This window comes from Gossypium raimondii, chromosome 5, assembly GCF_025698545.1.
Source record: "Gossypium raimondii isolate GPD5lz chromosome 5, ASM2569854v1, whole genome shotgun sequence".
Taxonomy (NCBI): domain Eukaryota; kingdom Viridiplantae; phylum Streptophyta; class Magnoliopsida; order Malvales; family Malvaceae; genus Gossypium; species Gossypium raimondii.
In genome coordinates, this window is record NC_068569.1 from 14,040,974 (window position 1) to 14,066,870 (window position 25,897).

At 34.7% G+C, this 25,897-nt stretch overlaps 4 protein-coding genes across 8 annotated transcripts; 1 reads left to right on the top strand and 3 right to left on the bottom strand.

The window, feature by feature from the left end:
• Nucleotides 1-4,412: 4,412 nt before the first annotated feature.
• LOC105769929 (O-fucosyltransferase 2) lies at nt 4,413-8,411 on the top strand. 2 transcript variants are annotated; one of them, XM_012590901.2, is made up of 10 exons: nt 4,413-5,103; nt 5,509-5,598; nt 5,720-5,819; nt 5,916-5,977; nt 6,100-6,188; nt 6,442-6,562; nt 6,663-6,806; nt 6,967-7,298; nt 7,437-7,683; nt 8,046-8,411. In XM_012590901.2, exons 1-10 carry the CDS (start codon nt 4,672-4,674, stop codon nt 8,352-8,354), a joined length of 1,926 nt encoding a protein of 641 aa, XP_012446355.1. In that variant the 5' UTR covers nt 4,413-4,671; the 3' UTR covers nt 8,355-8,411. The 2 variants fall into 2 exon arrangements, with proteins under 2 accessions (XP_012446355.1, XP_012446356.1); XM_012590902.2 differs by having other exon boundaries at nt 4,414-5,103; nt 7,443-7,683.
• Nucleotides 8,412-10,194: 1,783 nt separating this feature from the next.
• LOC105770243 (chromatin remodeling protein EBS) lies at nt 10,195-13,276 on the bottom strand. The gene is made up of 5 exons (XM_012591353.2): nt 12,931-13,276; nt 12,197-12,539; nt 12,026-12,094; nt 11,797-11,932; nt 10,195-10,487 (listed from the first exon to the last, which is right to left on the bottom strand). The coding sequence occupies exons 1-5, from the start codon at nt 13,028-13,030 to the stop codon at nt 10,461-10,463; spliced, it is 675 nt and encodes a 224-aa protein (XP_012446807.1). The 5' UTR covers nt 13,031-13,276; the 3' UTR covers nt 10,195-10,460.
• Nucleotides 13,277-13,826: 550 nt separating this feature from the next.
• LOC105768895 (uncharacterized) lies at nt 13,827-17,251 on the bottom strand. 3 transcript variants are annotated; one of them, XM_012589147.2, is made up of 9 exons: nt 17,084-17,251; nt 16,544-16,742; nt 16,381-16,442; nt 15,857-15,983; nt 15,280-15,428; nt 15,002-15,109; nt 14,787-14,906; nt 14,453-14,626; nt 13,827-14,210 (listed from the first exon to the last, which is right to left on the bottom strand). In XM_012589147.2, the coding sequence occupies exons 2-9, from the start codon at nt 16,647-16,649 to the stop codon at nt 14,109-14,111; spliced, it is 948 nt and encodes a 315-aa protein (XP_012444601.1). In that variant the 5' UTR covers nt 16,650-16,742; nt 17,084-17,251; the 3' UTR covers nt 13,827-14,108. The 3 variants fall into 3 exon arrangements, with proteins under 3 accessions (XP_012444601.1, XP_012444603.1, XP_012444599.1); XM_012589149.2 differs by having other exon boundaries at nt 16,565-16,742; nt 17,061-17,228; XM_012589145.2 differs by having other exon boundaries at nt 17,061-17,223.
• Nucleotides 17,252-18,430: 1,179 nt separating this feature from the next.
• On the bottom strand, nt 18,431-22,682 carry LOC105768896 (homeobox protein SBH1). 2 transcript variants are annotated; one of them, XM_052630933.1, is made up of 5 exons: nt 21,969-22,680; nt 21,678-21,880; nt 21,064-21,307; nt 19,250-19,497; nt 18,431-18,948 (listed from the first exon to the last, which is right to left on the bottom strand). In XM_052630933.1, the coding sequence occupies exons 1-5, from the start codon at nt 21,979-21,981 to the stop codon at nt 18,745-18,747; spliced, it is 912 nt and encodes a 303-aa protein (XP_052486893.1). In that variant the 5' UTR covers nt 21,982-22,680; the 3' UTR covers nt 18,431-18,744. The 2 variants fall into 2 exon arrangements, with proteins under 2 accessions (XP_052486893.1, XP_012444605.1); XM_012589151.2 differs by having other exon boundaries at nt 21,678-22,682.
• Nucleotides 22,683-25,897: the final 3,215 nt, after the last annotated feature.

Sequence of the window (25,897 nt, forward strand, 5' to 3'; positions counted from 1 at the left end):
CTTGATGTTAACGTTTCGGTAGGGTCCGCTTTCTTCTTGTGTCGTTTCGATTTAACGGGTATGAGTTTCCTTTTTTAAATGAAGTAACAATTAATAGATTAGTATACCTGAAGCAGCTTTCAATGTCGGCAAGCTGCCACGTGGGTGTTGCAACGGCTACTTTTTGTCTAAGTCGCGGCGTGGGAGCGTGGAAATTAAGGGGGCGATTGAGTGTGTGGAGAGAGTAGGTTGCCATTTGGTGAAGGTCGCCGCGTGGGTTTAGCGTTAGCTGCGTGGCGGTAACATGGCTGTCCCTATCAGAGGATTTTTTTCTTTTTGGAAAGGATAAAATAGGATACTTTAAGTTGTCGTTTAAGTCCTTTTCGTTATCAATAATAAACACTGAATTGTCGTTCAAACAAGATTATTTCAATATCATCCCACTTTCGTTCTATGATTTGGTTTTATTAGGGTAACAAAAGTATTATTAAAATTGGGAAGATAATTTTATTTTTGCATTCATGTTTTCAATAGAGTTCAGACGATATTAAATCTAAAATTTAATGTCTTAATTAATAGTGAAATTAATATTATAAAAGTTTACTAAGAATATTTCGGAATTTTAAATAAAATTTTGGATAATTTATTTAACTTCGAAGTACACGATGAGATTGGATTCCAAAAAAAAAAAAGGTGGCGAACGAGACAAGAAGCAGGATTAGTTTATTGAGGGAAATGGCCAATAAAGACAAAGAAAAGAAAGTGGTTGGTCTACAACTCAGCTGAGAAAATGTAAAAGAATGGAGCAGGCCGGTGTGCGGTGGATGCAGCGTTGAATCCGTGGGCTAAAATAAGATGGTTGAGAAATTAGCAGCGTCGATTAAACTTAGCTCGGCTTGCCTTTATATCACAATTAAAGTAATTAATCGTCGTACACACAGACGGAAAACGTATTTGGTTCTTTTTAAGTCAAAAATTGTGTAAATGAGTTTTTTTTTTTAAATAATTCCAACGTGTTCTCTAATTATTTCATGATCAACACTGCCTTGTTTGATTTTACTGTTTTAAGCTGTAACGTATGCATTCAAAGGCAGTAGGTGTATAGTTTCAGGCCCAAATTATTATTTATATTGAAAATAAAGCAGTGAGTTGGTCAAGAAAAAAGATAGTAAACAAAAAAAAAGGTGTCACATCCCTGATATTCAATCTTGTGACTCACACTTTGAAATGCCCTTGTAAACAAAGCAAGCATGGGTAAGAATATGGCAGCTAGGCAGGGATTAAGTCAAATTATGAAATCTCAAACTCGTGGCGACTCCAATGCCTGTGATCGTGAATACTATAATATTAGATTCCAAAAGCTTTCTTTCAAAAGAAAGAAAATTCCGAAGGCAAAAATGAAGACAAATAGTGGCTGCGTCACAATGTTTGATGTCTCAAGTCGCGTGAACTCTACATTATAGCATCTGGCATCAATACATGTTTTTTAAGGCTTTATTCACATTTTAGCTCTAAACTTTTCCTGTTTTTTCAGATAAGTACCTAAATTTTGTTAAATTTAGCCCCTCCGTTAAATTTACGCGGACATGCTGGAATTTTTTTTATTGATAAACTATCAAAATGGTCACCCAACTATTACTTTTTTTTTATTTAGTTACTAAACTTTTCAAATTTAAATATTTGAGTCGCTTTGAGTTTATGTGGGTTTTTTATTGGTCTAGTAATAAAATTAAGCCTCAATATTTACAAAATTTGTCATTTTAGTTCTAATTAAAAAAAGTTGACCCTCAAAATTTACATTTTTTTTCAATTTAGTCCTAACTCTAAAATTTTTAAAAAAATCATTTTTAGCCCTTAAAACCCATCAGCTATCCCACGTGAGATATTAAAATAAGAAAAAGAGTACCATTTTTCAAGTCACCTGCAAAAAGACTTTAAAAAAGTCAGGATAAAACACACAAAAATTAAGATCCAAAAGAAAGTAAAGGCATTGAAAATGTTATTTATTCGAGTAGTAATGCAGCCAATTATTCCAAGTAGGTTCCAAAACAATTATCTAGTGTGAAGTCAAAATTATAGTTGCAAGTGACTTGAAAGAAGGTACTCTTTTTCTTATTTTAATATCTCACATGGGCTAGTCAATGGGTTATAAAGAGCTAAAATGATTTTTTTATAATATTTTTAAAATTTTTAGAGTTAGGACTAAATTGACATATTTTGTAAATATTGAGGGTAAATTTATTAATTTTTAGAATTGGAACTAAAATGATAAATTTTGTAAACATTGAGGGCTAAATTTATTAAATTTATTATATTTAAGATCAAATTAATAGAATGTGTAAATATTAAACGCACTAAAAACCAACATAAACTTAAAATACTAATATATTTAATTTTGAAAAATAGATTAAATGCAGTTGTATGAATTAAACAGTAATGAGTTGATGAACATTTCACATATTTCAATTTAATCACATCAATATCATCACTTAATTAACTCTATTTCAAAAATGCTTCAAAATGTGCAACTGAATGGTCAGTGCAAATGATGAGGAATTAATAAGTCCTTATATATTAAGCTAACTGTCATATCATTCTCAAAACTTAACGAACTCCATTGCTTAAATTCTCATTTTGAATGTTTTTATACTTTGAAATTTTATTTTACTTTTTCTTAAATGCAATTTTTTATTCATTCTAATACAATCTTTTAGGATTAAATTACCCAAAGTTGAAAGTATGGTCAAAATATAAAAATTATGAGATTTGATAAATGAAATTAGACAAAATAATTAAACTCATTTAAAATGTGGGTTCGACTTGGACTTCAACATTCAAAGTTCAAGATTGCCTAACCCCACCCATTTATACTTTTGTAGTATATTTTTTTATATATTTTGTAATTAATATAACATAAATTTAAATATATAATATTATGTGAATATTAGAAAATATGTCAACTTATATATATTTAAGTTTTCAACAAAATACCAATAAGTGATGGGTGCATTGATAAGGCACATTACACTCTTGATGAGATGATGTAAGTTCAAACTTTGGAGACAACATTGTTGGGAGAGGCAACCATAAATCTCCTAAAAAGTAAAGGGAACTAAATATTAAATTTAAAATAATATATTGAAAATATATATATAATATAAGATAACTTAAAATGATTTTGGGTTACCATTTACAAATATGAGTACATTTAAGAAAAATTTTAGACCCATATTCTAGGTCATATTAAATTTGAACAAACATAAAATATACTAATATCATGCATAAACCCATCTTGAACTTGCCCTAACCATAAACTCCTCTATTAATGGGCAAATTTGAAGAAAAAGTCAATTTTAAAAAAAATAGAGAAATGGGCAACTCTTTTTTAAATTTTAGTGAAATAGGTCAGTTTTGGAGAGAGAATGTGAAAGCGCATCATGTAAAATGTGTTTTCACTATGAAAATGCATTTTATAGGGCATGCTTTCTGATTTTTTTAACATATTAACACATTTGCTCATATGGTTAATTGTATAGTTGTTTTATCCTCAAATATTAGGTTTGATTTCTCTCACATTTGCATTTTTTATTTTATGTTGTTTCAAGCTTCTTCTTTTTTTGTTATTTTTAAATAATGCTTTTAACAAGAACTTCACCTTGAGTTTCAAGTTTAATTCTCTTCTAAGCACATTTGTATTCTTTGATTTATAAAATCAAACTTGATACTCAAGAATGGAATCAAAATATGATTTAACCATTTAACCAAACAAACTAATGTAATACAAGTATTAATTAAAAGTAACAAAAAAAGCTTGAAACAAAATGAAATAAAAAACACAAATATGAGAGAAACCGAACCTGGAACTCAACAATAAAACCACTAACAATTAATCATCTAACCAGAGGAACTGATATGTGAAAAAAGTCAAAAAGTACATCTCGTAGGACGCGTTTTCATACGCAACGCACTTTTACCTTTTCCCTTTAAAATCGACATATATTATTAATTTTTTTTTAAAAATGGCTCATTTCCTTTTCTTTTTTGTTTTTAAATTTACATTTTCTTCAAATTTGTGCTCTATTAACTACCTATGCTTTGTTTGTTTTTTTTAATGTTAAAATTTTAATATCATCAATTTTTTTATTATATTTATTGGTACGACATTTTAAATTAAGAAAACATTTATTTAGTAGTCATGGAAAAAAATGAAATTATAACTTGAATTTATTAAAGGAACTTCAACCATGGTAATAAGACTTATTGTTTTCAAAGAAAAATGTATATAAACAATTTAAATTAAAAATATCAAAAATAATTTCCAACCCCATTTATGTTTCAACTTATACTTTATATTTCGAAGACAGTTACCGGCTTAGGCCCGGTTCTGTTTTCTCCATGGAACCAGTTTTCATTTAAAAGCGGCGGATGGCAAATGGGCAATTGATACTGTGGGTCAAACCGTCCGAATAACCCAACGGCAACACTAATGCAAAATAGCGAAACGACAATCCCCTGATTTATCCTTATCCCAAAAGCTTTCAAGATGACCATCCCACCTTCGGCAAGATCCAACTCTAATATCGCACTACAAAAGTCGGCGTTTTTTTCGCTGTGATGTCTTAAGCAAAAAATAAACCCAATCTCCCTTAACTCTTTCTGCATTGGGATCTGAGTCTTAAACCCATCAATTCGATGTCTTCAACTAGCAACTCAAACAATTCACACAATCTTGCCCTTGAATCTAAACAAGATCGACCCAACACCGTTCGGATCCCCGACCGGGTCGACCTCCGGGGGAGCCCCAGGAGTCGTCAAGGGTCCCCCAGTCATTCACCCCGACTCGGCCCCAGCCGGTTCTTGAACGGTGAAAAGAGCGGGGCGTCATTTGTCGGAGCTGAATTGTTGGGAAAATTATGGGCTGATCGAAAGAAGCAACCGAAGAACGCGAAGAGAAAAGGAGGCAAAGTTTGGTACCAAAAGGAAAGGGTGAAAGGACTTGTAGTGTTGACTGCATTGGTGGGTTTGTTTTTCTTGGTCGATTGGATTATGCTCTTGCGGTTACAAGATCACCGGGTCGGATCCGATGACCGATCTTCCAGGAACGCTTCTTCTGTTTCGGCTCAGGTAGCTCAACTCTCATTTGCTTTGAGATTTTATTTCACAATTATTAACACTAATGATGAAGAAATAATGGGTTTTTTAGTAGGCGGTTAGCTGCATTGTTTCCTTATTAATGCAAGGAGTTCCAGTTCAATGAAGTGCATTAATCGGTTATTGCTAAGTTGCTAAATGAAAGAGAGCTTGTATGATTTGGGTTTGCCGATACTTTTTTGTCCATTACTATCCAATACAACTTTAATCACCACACCATTCACAAGTGTGACTTCTACGATTCATGGATGAATAGTACATATTTGAGTAGTGGTTATTAGTGTATTGGAGAGTAATATGATTTCTGGAGACAATTGACATTACTCTCTGTGTGATATGAATTTATTTGCCAAAGCATTACGATTGTGGCTTTTGCAGGTGAAGGTGACAAAGCCTAGTAAAGGGAAAAAGCATTACGGTGGTATTTATGGAAGGTTGTTGGCTTTGGCTGCTCATGCTTTGGCTGAGGTATTTGAATATAAGCAATGATGTCTTTTTTGTTCACTTTCTTTGACGAACTTCCCGTTTCTGTACAGTTTCTCTTTTCTTGTTTTTCATGTTTTATTGAAAGAAGTGCTATGACACATAGGGGCAAAATAAACGTGAACCGAAAGATTTATGGCAGGAACCTGTAGTTCCTGCTTCTGCTTGGAGACCCTGTGCTGATCAACGTGACTGGGAACCTAATGGTCTCTCTCTTTGACTTCTATATGTTTTCTTCACTGGGGTATGGATAATTTAGACTAGTTCTCAGTTCTTACATTACTTCTTTTTTAATTTGGTAGAGGGGAAGAATGGATACATTATGGTCACTGCAAATGGTGGAATCAACCAGCAGCGTGTAGCTGTAAGTGATTCCAATGGCAGAAATTCTAGCATGTGTTCCAAGCTATTGAATTTGCTTTCATCTTTCCTCTCTGAGATTAGTAGATTTAGTTTTTGATTGCTAAATGTTACTGTTGGTGACAGGTCTGCAATGCTGTAGTACTTGCTCGCTTACTTAATGCAACTCTTGTTGTTCCCAAATTTATGTACAGTAGTGTCTGGAAAGATGTAAGGTGAGGCTTTTATTTTTGTTCCTTTCTTTTCTTTTGCTAATAATTTTCATCTTAATTTTTTTATGTTTCTTCCCCTTGGAAGATGGATGTTTCCTCACATTAAAACATTTTTTTTTCTTTTAAAGTATATTGTTGATATTTGAACACTGAATGAAAGGAATTAACTTTCAGATTAAATTTGTTTAGTATCTATCAAATGACTTCTATTCGGACTTGACAGAAAAATAACTGCACTGTATTTTAAATTTCGCAGTCAATTTGGTGATATCTATCAGGAGGAGCATTTTATTAAGTACCTGGCTCCAGATATTCGAATAGTGAAAGAACTTCCTGAGGAGCTAAAGTCTCTAGATTTGGAGGCAATTGGTAGTGTTGTGAGTTTCTTCCTCTAAATCAAGTTCTGAATGGCTTTTGCTCGCAGCTTTGGTCTTAGGGTGTCTTTTATCAATAGTGATTGTTCAATTGATTTTCCAGGTGACGGACGTAGATGTTAGGAAGGAATCTAAACCAAGTTTTTATCTGAAAAATATTCTCCCTATCCTACTCCAGAAAAGAGTTGTCCATTTCGTTGGCTTTGGGAACCGTTTGGCTTTTGACCCGATACCATTTAAGTTCCAGGTAAATTTCTAGCCTTAATATCTGATGCCATAGCAAGCTCCTTTTGATGTTTAAGCTTTATTCATTGGATAATTGTTATAATCAGTTGTTGGTAATAAAATTTATGTCTATATCCTTTTCTTTTCTACTTTGCTTTTCCTAATTGGGAAACTTCATCTAGAGACTTCGATGCAGATGTAATTTTCATGCACTTAAATTTGTTCCGAAGATACAAGAAACTGCTGCTTTACTCCTTGAAAGATTGCACAAGCATTCAGCTCAGCCAGGACTATTGGATCATTATCTTGTTGGTCCACATGCAGTGGCTGCTATGATTGCAAGGAGTGATCGTGCTAAAGCTTCCAAATATCTTGCTTTGCATTTGAGATTTGAGATTGACATGGTAGCTCATTCGTTATGTGAGTTTGGCGGAGGTGAGCAAGAGGGGCAAGAATTGGAAGCATATCGACAAATCCATTTTCCTGCATTAACAGAGCTAAAGAAGACAGAAAAGTATGAATAGTTTTCTAATTTGTCCCCTACACATTCTATATTTCTTCGTCGTTTGTTAAATTTCTGCCATATCATTCCTTGTGAATTTGGAGAAGCATACAAAATATTGCTTTATATTGAAGCCAACTGTTTTACTAGCTTCAGGTTACCTTCCCCTGCCATGCTCCGATCTGAAGGGTTATGTCCATTAACACCAGAAGAAGCTGTACTTATGCTTGCTGCTCTAGGTTTCAATCGTAAGACTCAAATATATGTCGCAGGGGCACAAATATATGGAGGGACATCAAGATTAGCTGCTTTGACAAGCTTGTATCCTAATTTAGTTACGAAAGAGAATTTGCTTTCATCCGCCGAACTTGAACCATTCAAGAATTTCTCATCTCAGGTAACAATGCGGCATATCCACTTCTTGTTTGATGAAAAGTGTAGGTTTTGCGATTGTTGCATTGATGAGTTGTTGGTCTTTACCAAAATTTGAGCTTTCAAAAATACTTTGGCATTAGCTCTTTTCACCATGCACAAGCTGCTACTGCTTGTTTCCAGGTTGTTTTCATGCAGTCTCTTGTCAGTGATATAGACTATGAAATAACCAAGTTAGATATTTGGAAATAATTAGATTAATACTTTTTATATAGCATCTCTAAGACTAGTAAGATTAGGACAAATGGTTTTCTATGCTTTTATCAATGTTGGTTACCATCATACTTGGTGCAATTGCAATGACATATTATGACCTTTCATTTGTAGCTGGCAGCACTAGACTTCATTGCCTGCACTGCAGCTGATGCATTTGCCATGACGGACTCTGGTAGCCAGTTGTCATCTTTGGTATCTGGGTATCGAATATACTATGGCGGAGGGAGGATGCCTACAATACGCCCAAATAAGCGGAGACTAGCTGATATCTTCGTCAAGAACAATACAATTGAGTGGAAAGTGTTTGAGCAGAGAGTGAGGAAGGCAGTTAGACAAACTAAACATGTCCAGAGTAGGCCTAAGGCTAGAAGTGTTTACCGGTATCCACGGTGTAAAGAGTGTATGTGTCGTACAGATTGACTTATTTCCCTTTTTAAGATGTTCTAATTAAAACATGCATCATTCTTTGTTGTTTAATTTTAGTCCCAAATCAAACTCTGATTATTTATACGTTGTTGTTTAATGGTAAGGCAGGCTTGATGTTGGAACCTCGTTCGAGTAGAATACTAAAAATGACTTGTAATTATGTTTTTCGGGAGACATGGCCTCGTAATGCTCAAATTCAATTGTAAATTATATGTTGAAATTTTGTTGGTTATCCTGGTTAAAGAAACCTTGACTTTGGGATTTAAAACTCGTCGGCCGACAGGATCGCATCGATTCCTATGGACAAGTCTTGGGTTCCCTCGGGTGGATGCAAGCCAACTGTTGTCCCGTTTGGCGATATCGCTAAGCTTGCAAATAGGCTCCCGTTCGGTTACTATATACAGGTTCGGTGATATTCTTAGACCAGATATCGTCACTTGAGGTTATGTTGAGCTTAGCTGGGCAGCCAAGCGACTGATTGCACCACAGTAGTACATTCCACTGGCAGCTTTGTTGCAAAGAGCTGATGGTACATTTGGCGAAAATGGAATAGAGGGGTAATAATATTAAATAGTTTGGTTAATTGAATGGAATAGACAAATAATATTAATACATTGTTTGGTTGGGTAAAAGAATAGATTAAAACAATAATTTTACTTATCGATTTTAAATTTATATTATTAATATCTTATTAAAATTCTTAATTATTTAAAAACTAAAATACTTAGTATTAAATACTATAAAACACGTTCAAGAAAATCGCTCAAAAAATAAATACAATAAAACAAGATTTTAAAATAAAATTAATATTTTAATTTAATTTTAAAAACAAATAAACTAAAATAGAGAAGATTTAATAATAGATATTTTGCAGTCATTAAAAGATAAATATTAAATCATAAAAAGATGAAGTTAAATTTTTTTTGTTACCAGATAAAATTTAATTATAAATATATAATATAATATTATTCTAGTTTGATATAAAATAATGTTTAAAAAATATCAAAATGTTAAAATAATTGAAAACGCATAGTTTGGTTAGTATGCTAAATCATACCGTCATGGGTGGTATACAATACATTTTCTTTTAATGTTTTTAAATTTTATGACTTTTTGGTTGGTATACTGTCACGGTTGAGTTTGGTGACTTTATTTATGAAGATTTGAATGGCTATTTTTTTTATGAAGAGTTTGATGACTGTTTGTTTAATGGGTAGTTTGGAAATTTGCTTCGAGTGGTTATTCCTCGTGGTGTTGAATAGCCAATTTTGAGGGGTAAGCCCTGGAGCTATCCTGGCCATATTCTTTGTTGTCAGTAATAGACTATTCCAAAGAATAGCAATTACATGAACCAAATGGATGAATTAGTGTAGCACTTCAAGTAAGGCAGGAACCACTTGGCTATTCATGCCAACCAGACATGCTGTGATAGTAATCTTCAAACCCAGCTTCATGAAAGAATCGATAAAGAGCTAAGTGCATTTATAACCTCGAGGTAAAATCTTCCTCCATGTTAGCATGGTAAGAGTATAGCCATGAACTGCTACCGAATTTTCCATTAGAAGTAAATATATTGCTCTCTCTCCATGCCGCCGATATGTCAATCCTATTTGCCATGTTTTACAACAAAAGGTAAATTTTTGGGGTTTGTCGTGCTCAGTAGAAAAGGGCACAACTCTTCAGAACGCTGGCTACATTTATAGAAACAACTGTAGTTTCTGCACAGCCTAAATTCAAAGCAACCTTGGGTCATTCAACATTACTTTTGCAGAAAATGAATTTGAGTGGGGCGAGCTTATGGTGGGAGATGGCAATGCATAACCAAGAACATGTGTGATGGAAAGAAAGGCAAGATTGGAAAGATTTTGTACCGCAAATATCGGTTCAACATCAGAGAACTACAGATAAATCCTCCTGCACAGATTTAATCTCCTTGATCTAACATACAGACACAGATGTCTCCACTCCAACACATAAGTTACTAACAGCCACCAGTTCGGACAAAACACAACTTCTGCACTATACATCTCAGACAGACAACAAGCTAAATCTGCATAAGGAGTCTCTCCCCTCAAGCAACAAAATTTCCCCATGGCTTACTTACCTCTTTCGTCGTTTGGCGTCCACCTGGGAAATACCGCAAAAATGAGAAGTTGAGGCAGAACCTTAAAACACAATATAAATACTTTGTAGGCAAAAGTTTCAGATAAATGGACTTTTCACTGTAAGCAGACATTTTTATATTTAAACGCTCACTCTAAACTTCATATCTAGAACAAGATGATTGCCTATAGCTCTCTATGATGTTCCAAATGTTCCACAATCCCAATTATAAAAAAAAAAAAAAAAAGCACCTGTTAATTTGTTAGGTAAAATGTTTGGCCACTTGCTAGTAACAACTAACAACGATCTGGCCTTGATCAGCTAAAGTCAATGCTAATCTTAAAGATGTAGTGAAATGGAAATAAGTATGCAGACTGCTGGATAAAGAGATAAACCCAATCAACGATCAGATCTTTAGAGGTACTAGTTTCTAATGTTCCATGCGTTGCACGTTGATTTGACTTTATTTCAATACAAACTCACCAAAGGTTTTTACATGCACCAAAAAAATAGCGAATAAATAGAAAAAAAAGAAACAATTTTTCATTATATTACCTCATTATAAATTAAAATGATCTTTCATTCCTCTCAGATGCCATTGTTGTTCAAATATAATCCAAAGTTATAATTATAATTATCACAATTTTTCCTATAGTTTATACTTAGAGCTCTATAATAACTCTATTTTAAATTTAGCACAACTTTTTTTGTCATAACTTTTACGAGTGATTGTAATTTAAATTATCACAACTTCTATTTTATTTCAACTCTTTTACTAATAATAATTCTAAATTAAATATTATAGTAATATAATTGAAAATAAAGGGCTTTCTCATCTATTCAAAAGTTTTTCCAAACTCGTGCTTTTATATATATTATTTATAGATAAATATGATTCGATAATATGTCATGAGATATGGTAGCCACTCAAACCTGATCCAAATCAACTACTGGAAATAGAAAAACCAGGCAGATACAACCTCAAGGCACTTAACAAATACAAGGACTTGCATCTAAGAGTAAAGCATGTTTCCTAACTAACATTAACTTTCTATCCATTTATAATCAATAGTAACACACACAAACAACATTAACTAGAGGGTTCCCAGTGACTTAAGACTATATATGCTATACATGCCGTTATTTTTATTTGTAGAGGATGAGAATTCCTCTTAATTGCACTTAAATTCATTAACAAACTTCCTTGGAGGACACCAAAAACGGATCGGGTAAATTGCATATCAGAGGATTAGTAAATACTAAATTGCTCAAAGAAGAAAGAGAAAGACAACTCGCCAAGCATCATGAGAATTTGGTCAGAAAAAGGTCTTACCTTTACATCAGATACTGGTGATGGATGAAATCCGTTCTGTGATCTTTTCAGATCATCCTCAGAACATTCGGAACAAACAAAGTGATCCAACATTTTCGCTTCCTCAATTGTCATGTCCACACAAGCGGGATGATACCTATAGGAACAGTAATAAGAACCTATAGATATCTTAAAAATTATCGGGCCTCCCATTGGTACCAGGAACTCAAAAATACATAGAACGCCATACCAGTCCTTGCAGCCCTCACATTGCACCATGAGATCATCAGGGTTGTAAGGCATCTCACATTTGCAATACCTTCAAAACAGACAAATCCAGGGGCACCAAATAATAAATACCACATTGCTAACAAGTGAGCTAAAAGCCATATTTCACCAACCAATGCATCATCATACTCACACAGCAACTCGGTCAGGAGTAAAGGCACCGGTAGCAGCTTTATACTCGAACCTACAATAGTAATCCTCAGCCCCAACATCCTCAAGCTTAGTGTAGTTCTTGAAAGAATGAACGATGCACTTCCCTTCAATGGTGTGAGCACTCTGCACATCATAGTGGTCAGACAAAAACAGCTCCTTTGCTCCATGGAACTGCCTCCTTCCTCCAAGTGACTCCTCGGGACGATAATACCACCGTACTCGAACCTTCACATTATTCCTGCTATCTGCTTCAATTTTCTCAACTCGTGCCACATACGGGGGCTTACCAGTGTCGGAAGGACGCATCAGAACACAATCCCCAACTGCAAAAGGAAATCAGACTTTCACTCTAAGCCATCGCAAACTACAATCTCTTAACATCTATATACGCCCGTAAAACACACCCATATGCATATACATTGATGTTGATATGAAAGATGCACCAACAATCCCTTCTGCAAACAGACATCTTTCAACGTGAATGTATATGCATCCATTAAAGCCAGCAAAAAAGTAAAACCCGACAACCAAACATTCACTTCTTAATCATCGACACTAATGCTACATGACAGATTTGAAATTTTAAAATTGTTAAACACGAACTGCCAAGATCCAAAAGGTTCCCATGAAAAATTTTCGACACTACCAAAGCGACAATTTTTTACGGCGTATACGTATTCGTAGGCGTATATATGTACATGAGAATCACAATACCTCTGACAACTTTGTTGGTGCCTCTGATGGTGTAAGAGTCGAGGTCCTTCTTCCCTTGTTTGGGCTTGGTGCCAGAAATTCCTGGTCTTGTTTTTGCCATGGAAGCTAGGGTTTTGAGCTACGGTCAAGCTCAGGGATTTAGGGGGGAAGTTTTAAATTTTTTTTATTCAAAACAATGGAAATAGAAAGCTTTGAAGAAATAAGGGGAGGAAAGAAGGAAGATAGACAAAACCCTAAGTTCCCCTCATGGGAGATGAAGAGAGGAGACAACTCATACAAGAAGAAGGTACGTTGATGGAGTGAGTGGAGACAATACAGTCGAGTGCTGGAATTACAGTCATTAAATGTATTTTTTTTAATTTTTTAATTCATACTGGTAAGAAAAATTATAGTGTGAAATGATTTTCATTGTAGTTCTCTAATTTTTCACCGCTAGGATTGGACACAACAACCCAATGTAAGAACTCTTTTTTCAATATCATAAAAGGATAAATTTAAGATTTTTAATCTCGAATTACAAATGTTTTACTAAGATAGGATAACAGTACAGTAATTTAAGTGCAAAGAAGAGTTACAATCTCCACTTTTTGACCCATTTTCTAATTTATGGGCTGAACTGACCCGGCCTCCAATTTTCTTAACACCCACACTTCTTTCGTTGTCAGGAATTCCCTTGAAGAAAAGAAATCATAATGTCTTTATCTTAAAACTAAAATATTCTGTCCATTGAACTACAAATAAAGTGTTCATATTTTCAACTCAGTTAATACATATTTTAAGTTAGATTTTTTAGACAACTCCTACATTTAAAAAAAAAAAAAAAAAAGAAGAAACAGAAATTATTTGACTGACATTTTTTTTCTCAAAGGGAAATATTCATTAATGCCCAGTACTACTACAAAGGAAAATGGTCAAGAAAATTTATTGTTACCAAACAGGAATAGGTGGTGAAAGTAACAATCTCTTGTTTTCTGTCTCACCAAATTTGAACTACAAAAATCAAAGCTGAATATGTTGATACAAATGAAATTATACACCCAGCCATGCATTTGAAAATGCCATCATAGATAACACACAAATCGTTTGGGGTTCTCTTTTTTCTCTCTCAGCTGCTTTCAGCAAAATTATAGGCTTCTATTCCAATAGAAAACTAAATGACCAATAGACGCAATTCTAGTTCAACGGTTGATTGGAGTGTGCATTCGCTCGACAATCCTGTTAACAGCATCACGGGACATCACTAACGTGTCATGCTGCAAGATGCTATAGACATTCAAGCCCTGCAAAAATATACACAACAGTCTCAGCATTAAGAAAAATAACATACAAGCCAACTCGAGAATAGTTGGTTAAAGCAATCAATAACATTATGCAATCCCTATAAGTGAATACCGATAGCATTCAAATAGTTCTAAACCAACTCTATCATCTGGTAGACAGTGACAATACAAAGTTAATCAGTTACCATGTAATTAATTACAAAGGCAACCACATTGAGATAATTACAGTTAACACAACTTACAATTGATGGCAGCACGTTGACATAATGTAAATTTTGTGTAGCTAGCTTCAACTTTTCATTTATGGGGCCACCATCCACCAGCAGAAGTTTCTTGGTATTCTCCATTTGATTTACATAGTTCACTATATTTTTGGTTTTATGTGTAGGGACCTCCAAATCCTCAAAGACAAGAAGCTGTTCAGTCAGGTAATACTAATCAGTTAGGATTCAAAACTTAGCACTGAAAACTTTTGTTCTACATTTATTAAGGTGATCTGTAAAACCACATTACAAAATGCAAAATAGTGTGAACAAACTACGCATAACATGCACATGCCAAATACTAAGAACTTACCTTTCCTTCAGCAGCACGAGCAGACAGTGCAATCTTCAGTCCAAGACGCCTAACCTTCTTATTCAATTTAAAAGCATGACTTCTTGGCTTGGGGCCATGCATAGTAGCACCACCTCGAAACTGTTATCAATCCATAAAATCAATTAAAAGGCCATAGTAAAATAGCATCATAGATCCAAAACTTCTTAAAAATCAAAGAACAGCAAAGGAGTCACCTGGGGACCACGCAGTGATCCATGCCTAGCTCGACCAAGACCCTTCTGTTGCCAGGGCTTCCTACCAGTCCCACTAACCTCACTAATAGTTTTTGTTGAATGTGTTCCCTGTTGACCATTCAATTATCGCTAATCTTAGCAGATTGTTGGCACAATTCAGAAAATCTTTTTAATGCAAAATGATGTGCAGAATATGGTATGGTCTGAAGAATTTCATTAACACCAAGATAATCCTAAAAGCGAGCCTCAAGCATCCATAAAGAAGGATGAAATGGCACCTGTTGTCGTTTTGCAAGCTGCCATCGTACAACACGGTGGATAATATCCTTTCTAATAGGTACATCAAAAACATCACCAGCCAAAACCATCAAGCCATGGTCTTCATTATGAAAATTTGTCACAGGAACTACCAGGTCTTCATAAAGTCCTGCGCCATAATAATACATTTAATTCAATAGAACACTGCTCCTCATTTAAACAACAAAACACCATTGGCCTATTCCAACAATTATTTAAAGGCTTACAAGCTGAATTCAGTTTAACGAAAACAAGATGCCAAATGGAAGGCAATGCAAAACCCAAAGTGGAGATTTAGGTTAACAAGTTGGCATATGTCAAGGTGATTTCTGGAGGCAAGTTTTAGCACAGAAACAACTAATAAAGTGGCTTGGTAGCAGTAATAGGCCTCCACCTTTGTTAACTTTATATCTTTTAGAAAGCCAAAGAACATCCCAGAGATTCCTACAAATGCATATTGCCTTCAAAGTTCAAACACTAATACGCTTCCATCTTATGACTATTAAAATTTTTAAAGGCAAGTAGCTAAGTAAGGAATGTGGTTTAATGTTTCCATACCTATAGTACGCTCTGGTGTTAGCACAGTCTTTGAAGACAGTAAATCGGATGGAAAAGCACCACCATTTGAATCAGGAGTCCAAATTGTGGTTGAAAACCTCCGAAAACCAAGGAAAGATGGACCACCCTACATCAATTAAATGTAGCATAGATAGATAAAATACAAAGAGACGCCAAGATAGAGAAGATAACAAGAGGCTAGGTGCATAAACATGCAAAATAACTAGAACAAAAACACCAAGGGGTTAGAAGGGGTGATAAAGATAGAAACAAATAATACAGAATTCTATAATTGGTATTGTAGTAAGGGCACCTCCACTAGATGCAGATACAAAAAGCCTGTTATAAGTATTCTTGTTAGAAACTTCTAAACTAAAAATTAAGGATAACAATAATAGCAAATCCATTAACTAGTAAACTAGATCCCCCACCCCCAAATCCCCTTTCCTTGAATTGATTCACCCATCCTGTTGGATAGATTCTACAAAAAGGATATTTAGAAAGAAAACAAAATGAGAGCATACCTTGGAAAAGCTAAAACATTCTGCATGAAGCAAGTTATCCCCAGCAATTTGATCACTCAAATCTAATTAGAAAAAAAGAAGTTACCAGGTCAAGTATACCAATCACATATAAGCAGCAAACAAACAATGTTGAAATATTAGTAACTTAGTATACTGTTCTGACCAGAAGCTTGAAATGATCGACCTGCGACAGTTGGATATTCGCGGAAGCCCAAGGCAGACAGTGAACCAAAAGAACGTACAATCCTTCTAGAGATCGACAAAGCCATTATCCAATAACCAAGAATAACTAGTTCAATAGCATCAAGACAAAGTCACTTGCTCATCTACAGCCCAAACTTCATCTGGTTTATGAAGTTTACCTAAGATTAAAGTCCACAGCTTTAGCGAAGAATCATACAAACTTATAAACCCGTTCAAATCAAACGTTTGCATCTAACATTGTGAGGGCAAGGTATTTGATAAAATTCCACATACAAGAAACTCAGAATACGAAAAAAGAATGGCCCACAAAAAATAGTTTCCCTGAAATCGTATTAAGCTAAAATAGAACCTGCATGGCATGCAAGTCGACATAGTTGTTAATCAAATCATTTCTAATTCACGATTAACAAATAATCTATTCTTAAATTAATATACAAGAACGAAAAAAGCAAATGAGATCAGGAACAAGAAGAAACCAAAAGATGAACGTGGCGGGAACCTGGACGCTGAAATGAGACCGGAGAACGTTGACGGCGTATGGCCGCGGTTGAGGGCGTTGGTTTTAGAGAATGGAGGCAATGTGTGGAGAGTGTGGGTTTAGTTTGGTCGTATTGAAAATGAAAAACCTCGTCTTGCTCGATTTCCAATATTTTTTTTTACTGTTTGGGCCATAAGAATTTCGGCTTAGGTTTAGTTGGATGCTCAAAGGACGTGATCTCGGCATCATATTTGAACTTAGCCCCAATTTCTGGGCTTTTATTTTGGCCAATTAAATAATCTATTAGTCTCTGTTTCTCTTCTTAGCTTGATATTTTATCACATTATCAATTCTAGAATTAGTGGGTTTTTTGAGATAATAGTATTCACTAATAATTTCATGTCATAAATATTTTATAATTAAATAGAAATTAAAGTAAATTATTTTTATATTATATGTTTATAAATATAGATTTTAAAAAGAATTGTAAATCATCCATATTCATTAATAAAATATTTTTGCTCTCTTATTTTCTTTATTTATTCACTAGATTTGACCATGAGTCGGGTTAGGGCGAGTTCGGCTGAGCGGTGAATTTAAGATTTTATCAATCTAATTACTGCAAGTTCAAACCTTACCATATGCTCACTTGACTCGTGATACCAATTCAACCAGGGACTTAAATAATAACAAATTATTTTCAAAATGAAACCAACATTAATAAAATAAAATAAAAAGCTTTTCATATTTTCATATAAAATTTATACAAGAAAAATTGAACATGTTATGTATAAAATATAGAGCACGCCATACCTTGGGCACGCTTTAACCCGGCCGAATGTTTGACTTGAGATCCAACCTCTCACCTTCGTCTAGCTCGCTCTTTCGCTATCTAAGACACGCGTCCTCACCACCATCCATCTTAGTCCACAATGTATAGTCTTGATAACCAATGTCCTGCTCGCCAACATCTTCTTGAGAGCACCAAAGGACGCATGTCACCCCTAGGGGGTAACGTGTCGCCATGCATGGCACTTAGTTACCCCTAGTACGTCGCATGCCTTATAAATACGAGGAGGATCCTCCGTGAGAGAGAGAGAGAAATTAACACTCAACAAAACCCAAAATACAAATAAAAATTATCTTAAAAATGAAACTTGCAACAATAGAACAAACCCTCCATTATCCAAATCCTTAACGTTATACTTCGTTATCTCATTTATACAAACGTACTTTTTACATTGATTTATTTTTCAATCCTTGTCATTTCAATTGTAAGGTGCCAAGATTAGTTTCCTACTATTAAGTTTAGGCAAGTTTTCGTTGTTGGTAGGCAAAAGGAGAAGGGCTGAGCCCTACAAAACTACAAATCAATCAATATAGGCATTTACTATTAAGTTCAGGGAAGTTCTAATTTCTCCACAAAATTCAAGCAGCTTTAGTGACGATATATACACACACCCGAATAATAGGGGAAAAGATTCAAGCATTTGACAAAACTATATCAAAGAGTTTCAACATAGGTATATACTTGTAACAGGAGTTAATCTTTGATATATACTAAATAAATAATATCCGAAGGTAATGCATAATTATCTACCCCACAATTAACTATAACAGGTTGCATATAGAAGCAGTTGCCTTCAAGCTTGGCAGCAGCGATGCATCCATACTCATTGTCTTTAAAGAAGTGTGTGGGAGAGATCCATAGGGAAGGGATTCCCCAAAATATTGTCCATGAAATAGTGTGGATAGGTAGCCTCCATTACCACAAACTGCATATCCTCAGATGGCTTCCAATGCCTTTTCCTTTGATTAATGAACCAGTTGTTAATTTGCTTCTGGTCCAGACCTGTTGACTCTGCCAACGCTAGCTTCTGCGATTCCTATTGCAACATTTGGTCGATGGACCGGACAATGTTAATACAGTGGACAAAAAAATGAAACCCTTGAAGGCTGCATAGCTTGCCAATTATAAACACAAATTAAGCAAATTAAAACTGAGACATATTTCCCTAAAACTAATCATGTTTGGGGCATGTTCAGACATAAGTGCGGAGATATGATCTTTTAAATAAATGGAAAAACTAACTAAAAAAATAAAATTGATCATAGAGGTGTCTAGTATATACCCATCCGACACTTAGAAACCTGAATCCAAATAACGTAGGCAAATTGTGTACATACCGATGGGTAAGGCCATTTGTAATGTTTAGTCCACCAATCCAGCAACTTCTGTCTGGCTTCCTTAGGTAGCTTCCCTCTCTTCCTCTTCTTCATAAACTCTTGCTTCAGGCTGCCTAAATATCCGCTGTATTTACGCAAAAGCTGGCCTTTAAGCTCTCGGTCTTCCGCAAGGGGATCGATGAAATGGTGGTTGTTCTCATCAGCCTCTTCCTCAGATGATCCATTCAAGTTAACAGCATCTCCACAAGCTGAACACAAAATGAACCAGTCAATCTCCTAATTCTCAAACCGAACCAACTACCATGTCACCATAAAATTCATTTCTTCTGTCTACAAACAAAACCATTACAAGAATCCAATAATCCAAACTATTATTATAAAACCTGTGACACAGTCGGTTAAGGCAAATTACACATACCCAAGATCACTTCCATAGATCAACACAAGGGTTCAAGCATTTTTGTACGCACATTATCCCCAACTAACATAAAGTAAAAAGGATCGAGTTGATTTCAATGCCAAGATATCTAGCATTGAGTAAAAGAAGGCAACCCTTTAATGATACAGAATTAATAATAACATAACCAGAATTAAAACTTAGTAATTCCAAAGTATTCTAGCTTCGTATATTTATTCCTAGTGTAAATCAATCTCATAAAATAAAAAACTGAAATATAAAAAGGATTGTCATAAAACAAAGTAGTATCAGTATTTTATTAGCAAGCAATTCTAGATTAAACCCTACTGAAATCCACAAATGAAAAATTGAAGACTACCTAAGTACAGCATCTACAATACGTCGAAAGCATCAAAGAGCTTTGACATTCAAATATATAACCTTTTGACTTTCACTCGTCAGTTCCACAGCCGAAGGCAAGTAAACAAGTATTTGATGATCAAATGCTTTGAGAAGCACCACAAAAAAGGAAACACATATAAAGAATTCTAAAACGGTCAACCTCATGCATAAATAGCTAAAAACCACTACATGAGTTGAATTACCCACCCTTACATGTGTATAAATCTTTAACACTGTGCATTACCCTTTACAAATACAAGGCTTCAAAATTAGGGCTGTGGTTGATAACTCCCCATACTCAAAACTTTGTGAAGGAACGCTAGTTTGTTCAAAACCTAAAATTCTTACAAATTTTGATCAATCTTACAGGACCGTTATCATCTTTGATGTATATAGTTAGAAGTGCCATTTCCGGAAGCCTTTACAACTGAACTAGCCGGTCGCTATTTAGCTACCGCAGAAACATCCGTCATTAACCGTGACCTTGAAAACCTCATAACTAGCATAGTCGTTATTTTCCAGCATAGTTGAAGGACAAAAACAAGAAATGTTCCATATAAAAGCTAGCAAAACATTGAAATGTCATTTCCTTCAATGGTGGAACTCCGAAAAGTAGAAGAAAAAACGTGTCCATTTCTAACATACAAGATGACTTCATAAGAAACCCAAGAAGCAAACGAAGAGAATCAAAGCAGCAGGGAATATCTACTATTTGGTTATTGTGGACACCCTAGTTGGTAAAACAGTTCCATATACCCATTGTGAAAAGGAGTAGCACAATTTTAAAGAAGCATCAAAGAAGAAGAAGAAAACAAAAGAGAAAATGGTGCCAAAAGGGGCAGGCGACACTTGACTTGGAACAAGCACCAATAAACTATACATTATTTCGTTAAGATTTGTTGATTAACTATTAGAGCTACATGTCTCCAGAAATATAGACATGCATGGGAGATTGTTCCAGATTTAATATTAGCAATAATCCTTGAAGGTTGCGAGAGAGAAAAAGTACTATCACCGGAATTTGAAGGGGAAATAGTGAGGGCTTTAAACTGGCACTCGACACTTTGGAGGAAAAGCATGGCGTCCTTAAATGTTTTAGATAGCTCTTGCTCGTATTTAGCGAGCATCTCAGAATAAGCTTCCATGAACTGGTCAAGTGCTGGATCTTCTCCTATGCAGCCGATGGTACTGGGACCCATAGTGGCCGCAGATGCACATACTTGTTCTAATCTCGCCACCACTTCAGGTGGTGCTCCTACCTGCTTGGTTTTTTTTTTTTTAAGATCGCTTTCGTTAGAAATAAAAAAAAAAAAACCAATACCTTCACTACTATGAAAAATTTTTAAAATAAACAAAACTGAAGACTCATGTCTCTATCGGACAAGAAAAATTATCTTTAAGAAAGGCAAAAGAGATGAGAGATGACAAAGGTATAAAAATCTTCAGTCTCCGCTAAAAACTGCTCAAATGAAAATGACACAAGCGTTCAATACCCAAGTCCCCACAACTTCTAAGAACTTAGTATAAGGTTCATATCCCAAAAACTGGCCAAAGGAGAGAGAAGGTGAAAGCTTGTGGCCAACTGGGTAGCAGATTCATAAGTCAAACCTGTTTGGCTTAGTTTTTTACCTTTCGGCAATTGACATAGGCGGCTACGAGACGGTGGTAGAGAGGATGAGCCATGATCTTGGCCTTGACAGAAGAAGAGCTGCCATCGTTGTTCTCCATGAAATAGCATCCGGTATTGTTATTGGTGGTGTTGCTTTGATCGTCAATAATCATAGAGGAGCCGCTGCTGCTATTGTGGTTCTGGTCTTGATTGTTGGTTGGGGCTAAAGGAAGAAATAAGGAGTTGAAGTCCGAATTATGATGATAATATTGATGTTGATCATGAGGATGAAAAGCAGTGAGAGGCATCACCGTCATAGGGCATAGTCCATTGCTGTTGTGTCCAAAAGCCATCATGCAAGAAGTGCTATTGGAAACGCCTTCCATTATCTCTCACTGTCTTTATCTTTTCTTTCTCTTCCTTTTTGGCTAGCTGTTGTTCACTAGGAAGCTTTGGTATATAACAACATGAACATTCTCTCACTCTTTTTTTCCCTTCTTTTTTCTTGCTTTCCCGGTTTCTCTCTCATACGCAATCTTCTTTTTCGCCCTAAAGGTTGTATCTCAAGGACTCTCCCGCGAGATTTATGCTACAATAACCAGGCTTTTTACAGGAAATCCTAGACAGTGATAGCAATGAGAGTAGTAGTAGGCGCTGCAGCACCAGGCAGTCCGTTAAGAAATGCGGGTTGGGTCTGGCAAAGCCTGCTCAGGTTTCCATTAGAAAAAATGGGTGTTTATCTTTGTAGTGACTAGCAGCATTAACTCCTTTCGAGTTCTGTTTGGTCTTTCATCAGAAGAAAGGAGCGGAGAGAGAGAGAGAGAAGGCAGGAGTGTTTTGAGTCGGACTGGCACTTGAAAGCAAGCGCACGCGGGGGGGATACAGAGGAAGTAAATAGGGCAGTTAAAGCAGGGAAATCGTTTCAAATGGTGTGATATGTTTGAGGAGGCAATTGGCCACTGGCTGGACAGCCAAAGCTTTACCTTCCCGATGAAAAGTCTCCCTTTCTTTTCTTGCACTGCCATTACTGGCCAGGAACTAAAAAGCGAAATGAAACCAGCATTTATGTTAAATAACTTGGATCAACGATAGATTTAATCACTTGTATATAATTTACAATTTTATTATGTACAAAAAAACAAACGTGCTCGTCAACGATATTTTTCTTTTTCCCTCGCTCTACATTAACTTTATTTTTGCTCTCTTTGTCCTTTTCTCTCACATTAGGGAAGATTTTTGAAGAAAAAAAACTTACGACAGTGGAGGTTCTAATGAAAATAAAATGAAAGGGTATGAGAAATTTGTGATAATATTTCAAAATGAAAGGGGCAAAGAATAAAGCTGTTGAACTTGGAAAAATGAAGTTAAAAGTAAATATTTGAAAGAACAAAGAAGTGAAGAAGATAAATGTCAAGACTCAAAGCGCCGCCCGACTTTGAAACAAAAGTAGGAAATGTTTAGGATTTCTTTCTATTAGATTATTACTTTTTGTTAATTTTTCAAGCTTAATTTTAGCTTTCATAATATTTATAAAAGTTTTATAATAAGCTTATATAATATATATTAAACTTATTTATAATGCATTAGGAATATACTCATAATTTATTACTAATTAAATAAATTTTCAAAAAACTTTTTAATATTACTACCAATTTAATTTCGTCACCGATCAATTAATTAAATTAAATTGATTTCATCACTTATTTCAATTTTAATATAAATTTATTTAACTTTTTAAAAAATTATCAAAGGTTCATATAATTAGATAAAGTAGTACATTTCTATTTGCAAAGTAAGCTCCACCTTGATGCAAATTGTGAGGGAGGGGCCATTTGGACAAGTAGTTGGATATAAATAAGATCTGATGGTGTTGTTAAGGTGGATTCAGGTATGTTGTTGCAAGGAGAGTTTTGAGGGATCAAAATGGGGAGTGAATTCTTGATTTTAACTGATATTTGGGGAAATATTTAATTTTTGATGTTGAATTATGGGTTATTTTAGATGACTTGACACTATTGTAAGGCAGACATTGCGATAGAGTATTGGTGCAGATGGACAGTATGGAGGTTATTGTGGCTATTCAAGAATCTTCTTCAAAGACTTCAAACTTAGCATTAATCAGTCAAATACATCATTTGCTGAAGAATGTGGAGAAGAAAACAAACAAGCCGACCAAATAGCCAAAATGGCATTTGTCAGAGAGGAAAAATTGCAATTTTTTTCAAAGATTCCTTTTGTTTTAATTTAGTTGGTTTGAATCTTTTTGTTTGTTTTTCACCATATATATATATATATACATCATTTTCATTTTATATTGGTAGAGATTAATTGTTTCAAGGTTTGTGGTTGTTTATTTTAATAAGATATTCTAAAATTTGAATTTAAATTATCCTTTTAAAAATATAATATGAATTTTATATACCCAATATTGATATATTAAATGAGTTAATTTAAATAATAAGATGCAACTGTAAAAGGGAAAAAAGGGGGGGTGGATGCAGAAAATAAACTGTTAGAAGTAAATAGTTGTTACTAATTGTGGTGCAGCAGAGTGAAGGTGAACACAGAGACACCTAGAGATATAAAAAATTGCTTCAAATCCTTGTTAGTCTTCTCAGTCTCAGTTGTCACTTAATCCACAATTATTTGGCACGGTAAAAAAAGGATGGATTGAACCGGAAACAGGCTGGTAAAGCCAGTGTGGGACAGTCCCAACCTCATCCTCTCTCCCACACACAAATATTAAAGTTATGTCCCTCTCACTCTTGGTCTCCTCTCCTACAGCTTCCACCGCTGTGAGTCTATGAGTGCTTGTAATGCACCGATACAGGCTTAACCTATCTTATTCTAAATTTCTAATGCCATAATTCTTTCGCTGGTATCGTATCTTCTGCGATGGCTACTACTACCATCCACCGCTGCTAATTTCTCAATCTCTTTTCGTTTTCATAATATCCAAAGGTGTGGCAGTTTAGATTGTTTATGTATTAACCCAGTAAACATTATTATCGACTTGATGATATTTTACATTTATTATATAATATATTTCTTGGTCGACAAAATGTCACAACATATGCTTAGCCCATATATGTTCTGATTCTGCAATCTGTCTTTTACGCTTCAAGAATCTTATGCCATGCTAAGCTAAGGTACATTGAAATGGATGCGTAAAGTTGAAGTGCACAAAGAACAAACAGTACCATTGAGTCTATAAATCTTAACCATTTAATTAATAAAATAATACATCTTTTATACGGTAGTGGATGAGGATCTGCGAAAGCTAATTTGCTGAGAAAAAACCATCTCCCATCATCCATGTACGCATGAGCCAATAAGTTGCAATAGAAACATCGATGGCTAGCAATCTGTGAATCAATTTCTCAACACCCCCCCCCCCATCAAAATATAGTATAATATCCTTGAAAAAATAGAAAGATTAAGTTTTTAAAAATAAAAATACAGAAGTGCAAAATTTAATTGTAATTTTTAAAATTTAGCATTATAATTTAATAAAAAATAATAATTAATTAATTCAACTCGAAGGAAGCGGAAACATCCATATTTTTATGAGGACAAAGGGAACAAAAGCATATGCTGATATTTGCTATAAAAGCCAATAAATACAAATGAAAAAAGAAATGTAAAATTTATGGTTTCCCCCTTTTATTGCAACACTAAAGTTTGAAGTCAGGAGCTAGGTTTAGGGTTAATGGGGAAAGAGCCTTGGCAGGGGTAGCTATATAGGGCTCGAAAAGAGAGAGTACACCAAAAGAATCCGTCACAACAGAAAAAAGCTAGAGAGACGCCAAGTGAGAACTACTGGTGCAAACGCTTTGTTTTTTTTTTTCCTCTGGAAAAACTTTACGTCATTTCCACCAACAGTTGCATGATAAGATGGTGAGAGATGTAAAAAGAAAAAAAAATTGATATGAAAGAAATTCGAATATTATATTATATATTTGCATAACTTTAGGTTTATATATTATTGGTATGATAAGAATTCGTATTATTTTTTAGAATTTTTCTTTAAACAATATTTTTACAAATGTCCACTTGTAAACCATCAAAAAGAAGAACAACTATTCAATCATGATTGATGTTTGTGAAAGCTTAATGTAATCCACTTATTCTTTAACCATATTTCTGCATGAATTGAGCTCCCTTTTTCCTACATCATGCATGTAATTGACAATTAACATTTCCTCCTAACTAAAATCATTAATTATGGACTAAAAGGTGC

Excerpts from the sequence above, each read along its gene's own strand:
- LOC105770243 (XM_012591353.2), bottom strand. The coding sequence starts at position 13,030 with ATGGCAAAAACAAGACCAGGAATTTCTGGCACCAAGCCCAAACAAGGG. Across the intron at positions 12,095-12,196 it reads ACTCCTGACCGAGTTGCTGT|GTATTGCAAATGTGAGATGC; the intron begins GTGAGTATGATG and ends TCTGTTTTGAAG. Across the intron at positions 10,488-11,796 it reads CACCAGTATCTGATGTAAAG|GTGGACGCCAAACGACGAAA; the intron begins GTAAGACCTTTT and ends GGTATTTCCCAG.
- LOC105768895 (XM_012589147.2), bottom strand. The coding sequence starts at position 16,649 with ATGGCTTTGTCGATCTCTAGAAGGATTGTACGTTCTTTTGGTTCACTG. Across the intron at positions 15,984-16,380 it reads AATGTTTTAGCTTTTCCAAG|GGTGGTCCATCTTTCCTTGG; the intron begins GTATGCTCTCAT and ends TAATTGATGTAG. Across the intron at positions 15,110-15,279 it reads AGCTTGCAAAACGACAACAG|GGAACACATTCAACAAAAAC; the intron begins GTGCCATTTCAT and ends AATGGTCAACAG.
- LOC105768896 (XM_012589151.2), bottom strand. The coding sequence starts at position 22,043 with ATGGAAGGCGTTTCCAATAGCACTTCTTGCATGATGGCTTTTGGACAC. Across the intron at positions 21,308-21,677 it reads CCTATGTCAATTGCCGAAAG|GTAGGAGCACCACCTGAAGT; the intron begins GTAAAAAACTAA and ends AAAACCAAGCAG. Across the intron at positions 19,498-21,063 it reads TATTTCCCCTTCAAATTCCG|CTTGTGGAGATGCTGTTAAC; the intron begins GTGATAGTACTT and ends TTTTGTGTTCAG.
- LOC105769929 (XM_012590901.2), top strand. The coding sequence starts at position 4,672 with ATGTCTTCAACTAGCAACTCAAACAATTCACACAATCTTGCCCTTGAA. Across the intron at positions 6,563-6,662 it reads TGGAGGCAATTGGTAGTGTT|GTGACGGACGTAGATGTTAG; the intron begins GTGAGTTTCTTC and ends TTGATTTTCCAG. Across the intron at positions 6,807-6,966 it reads CGATACCATTTAAGTTCCAG|AGACTTCGATGCAGATGTAA; the intron begins GTAAATTTCTAG and ends AACTTCATCTAG.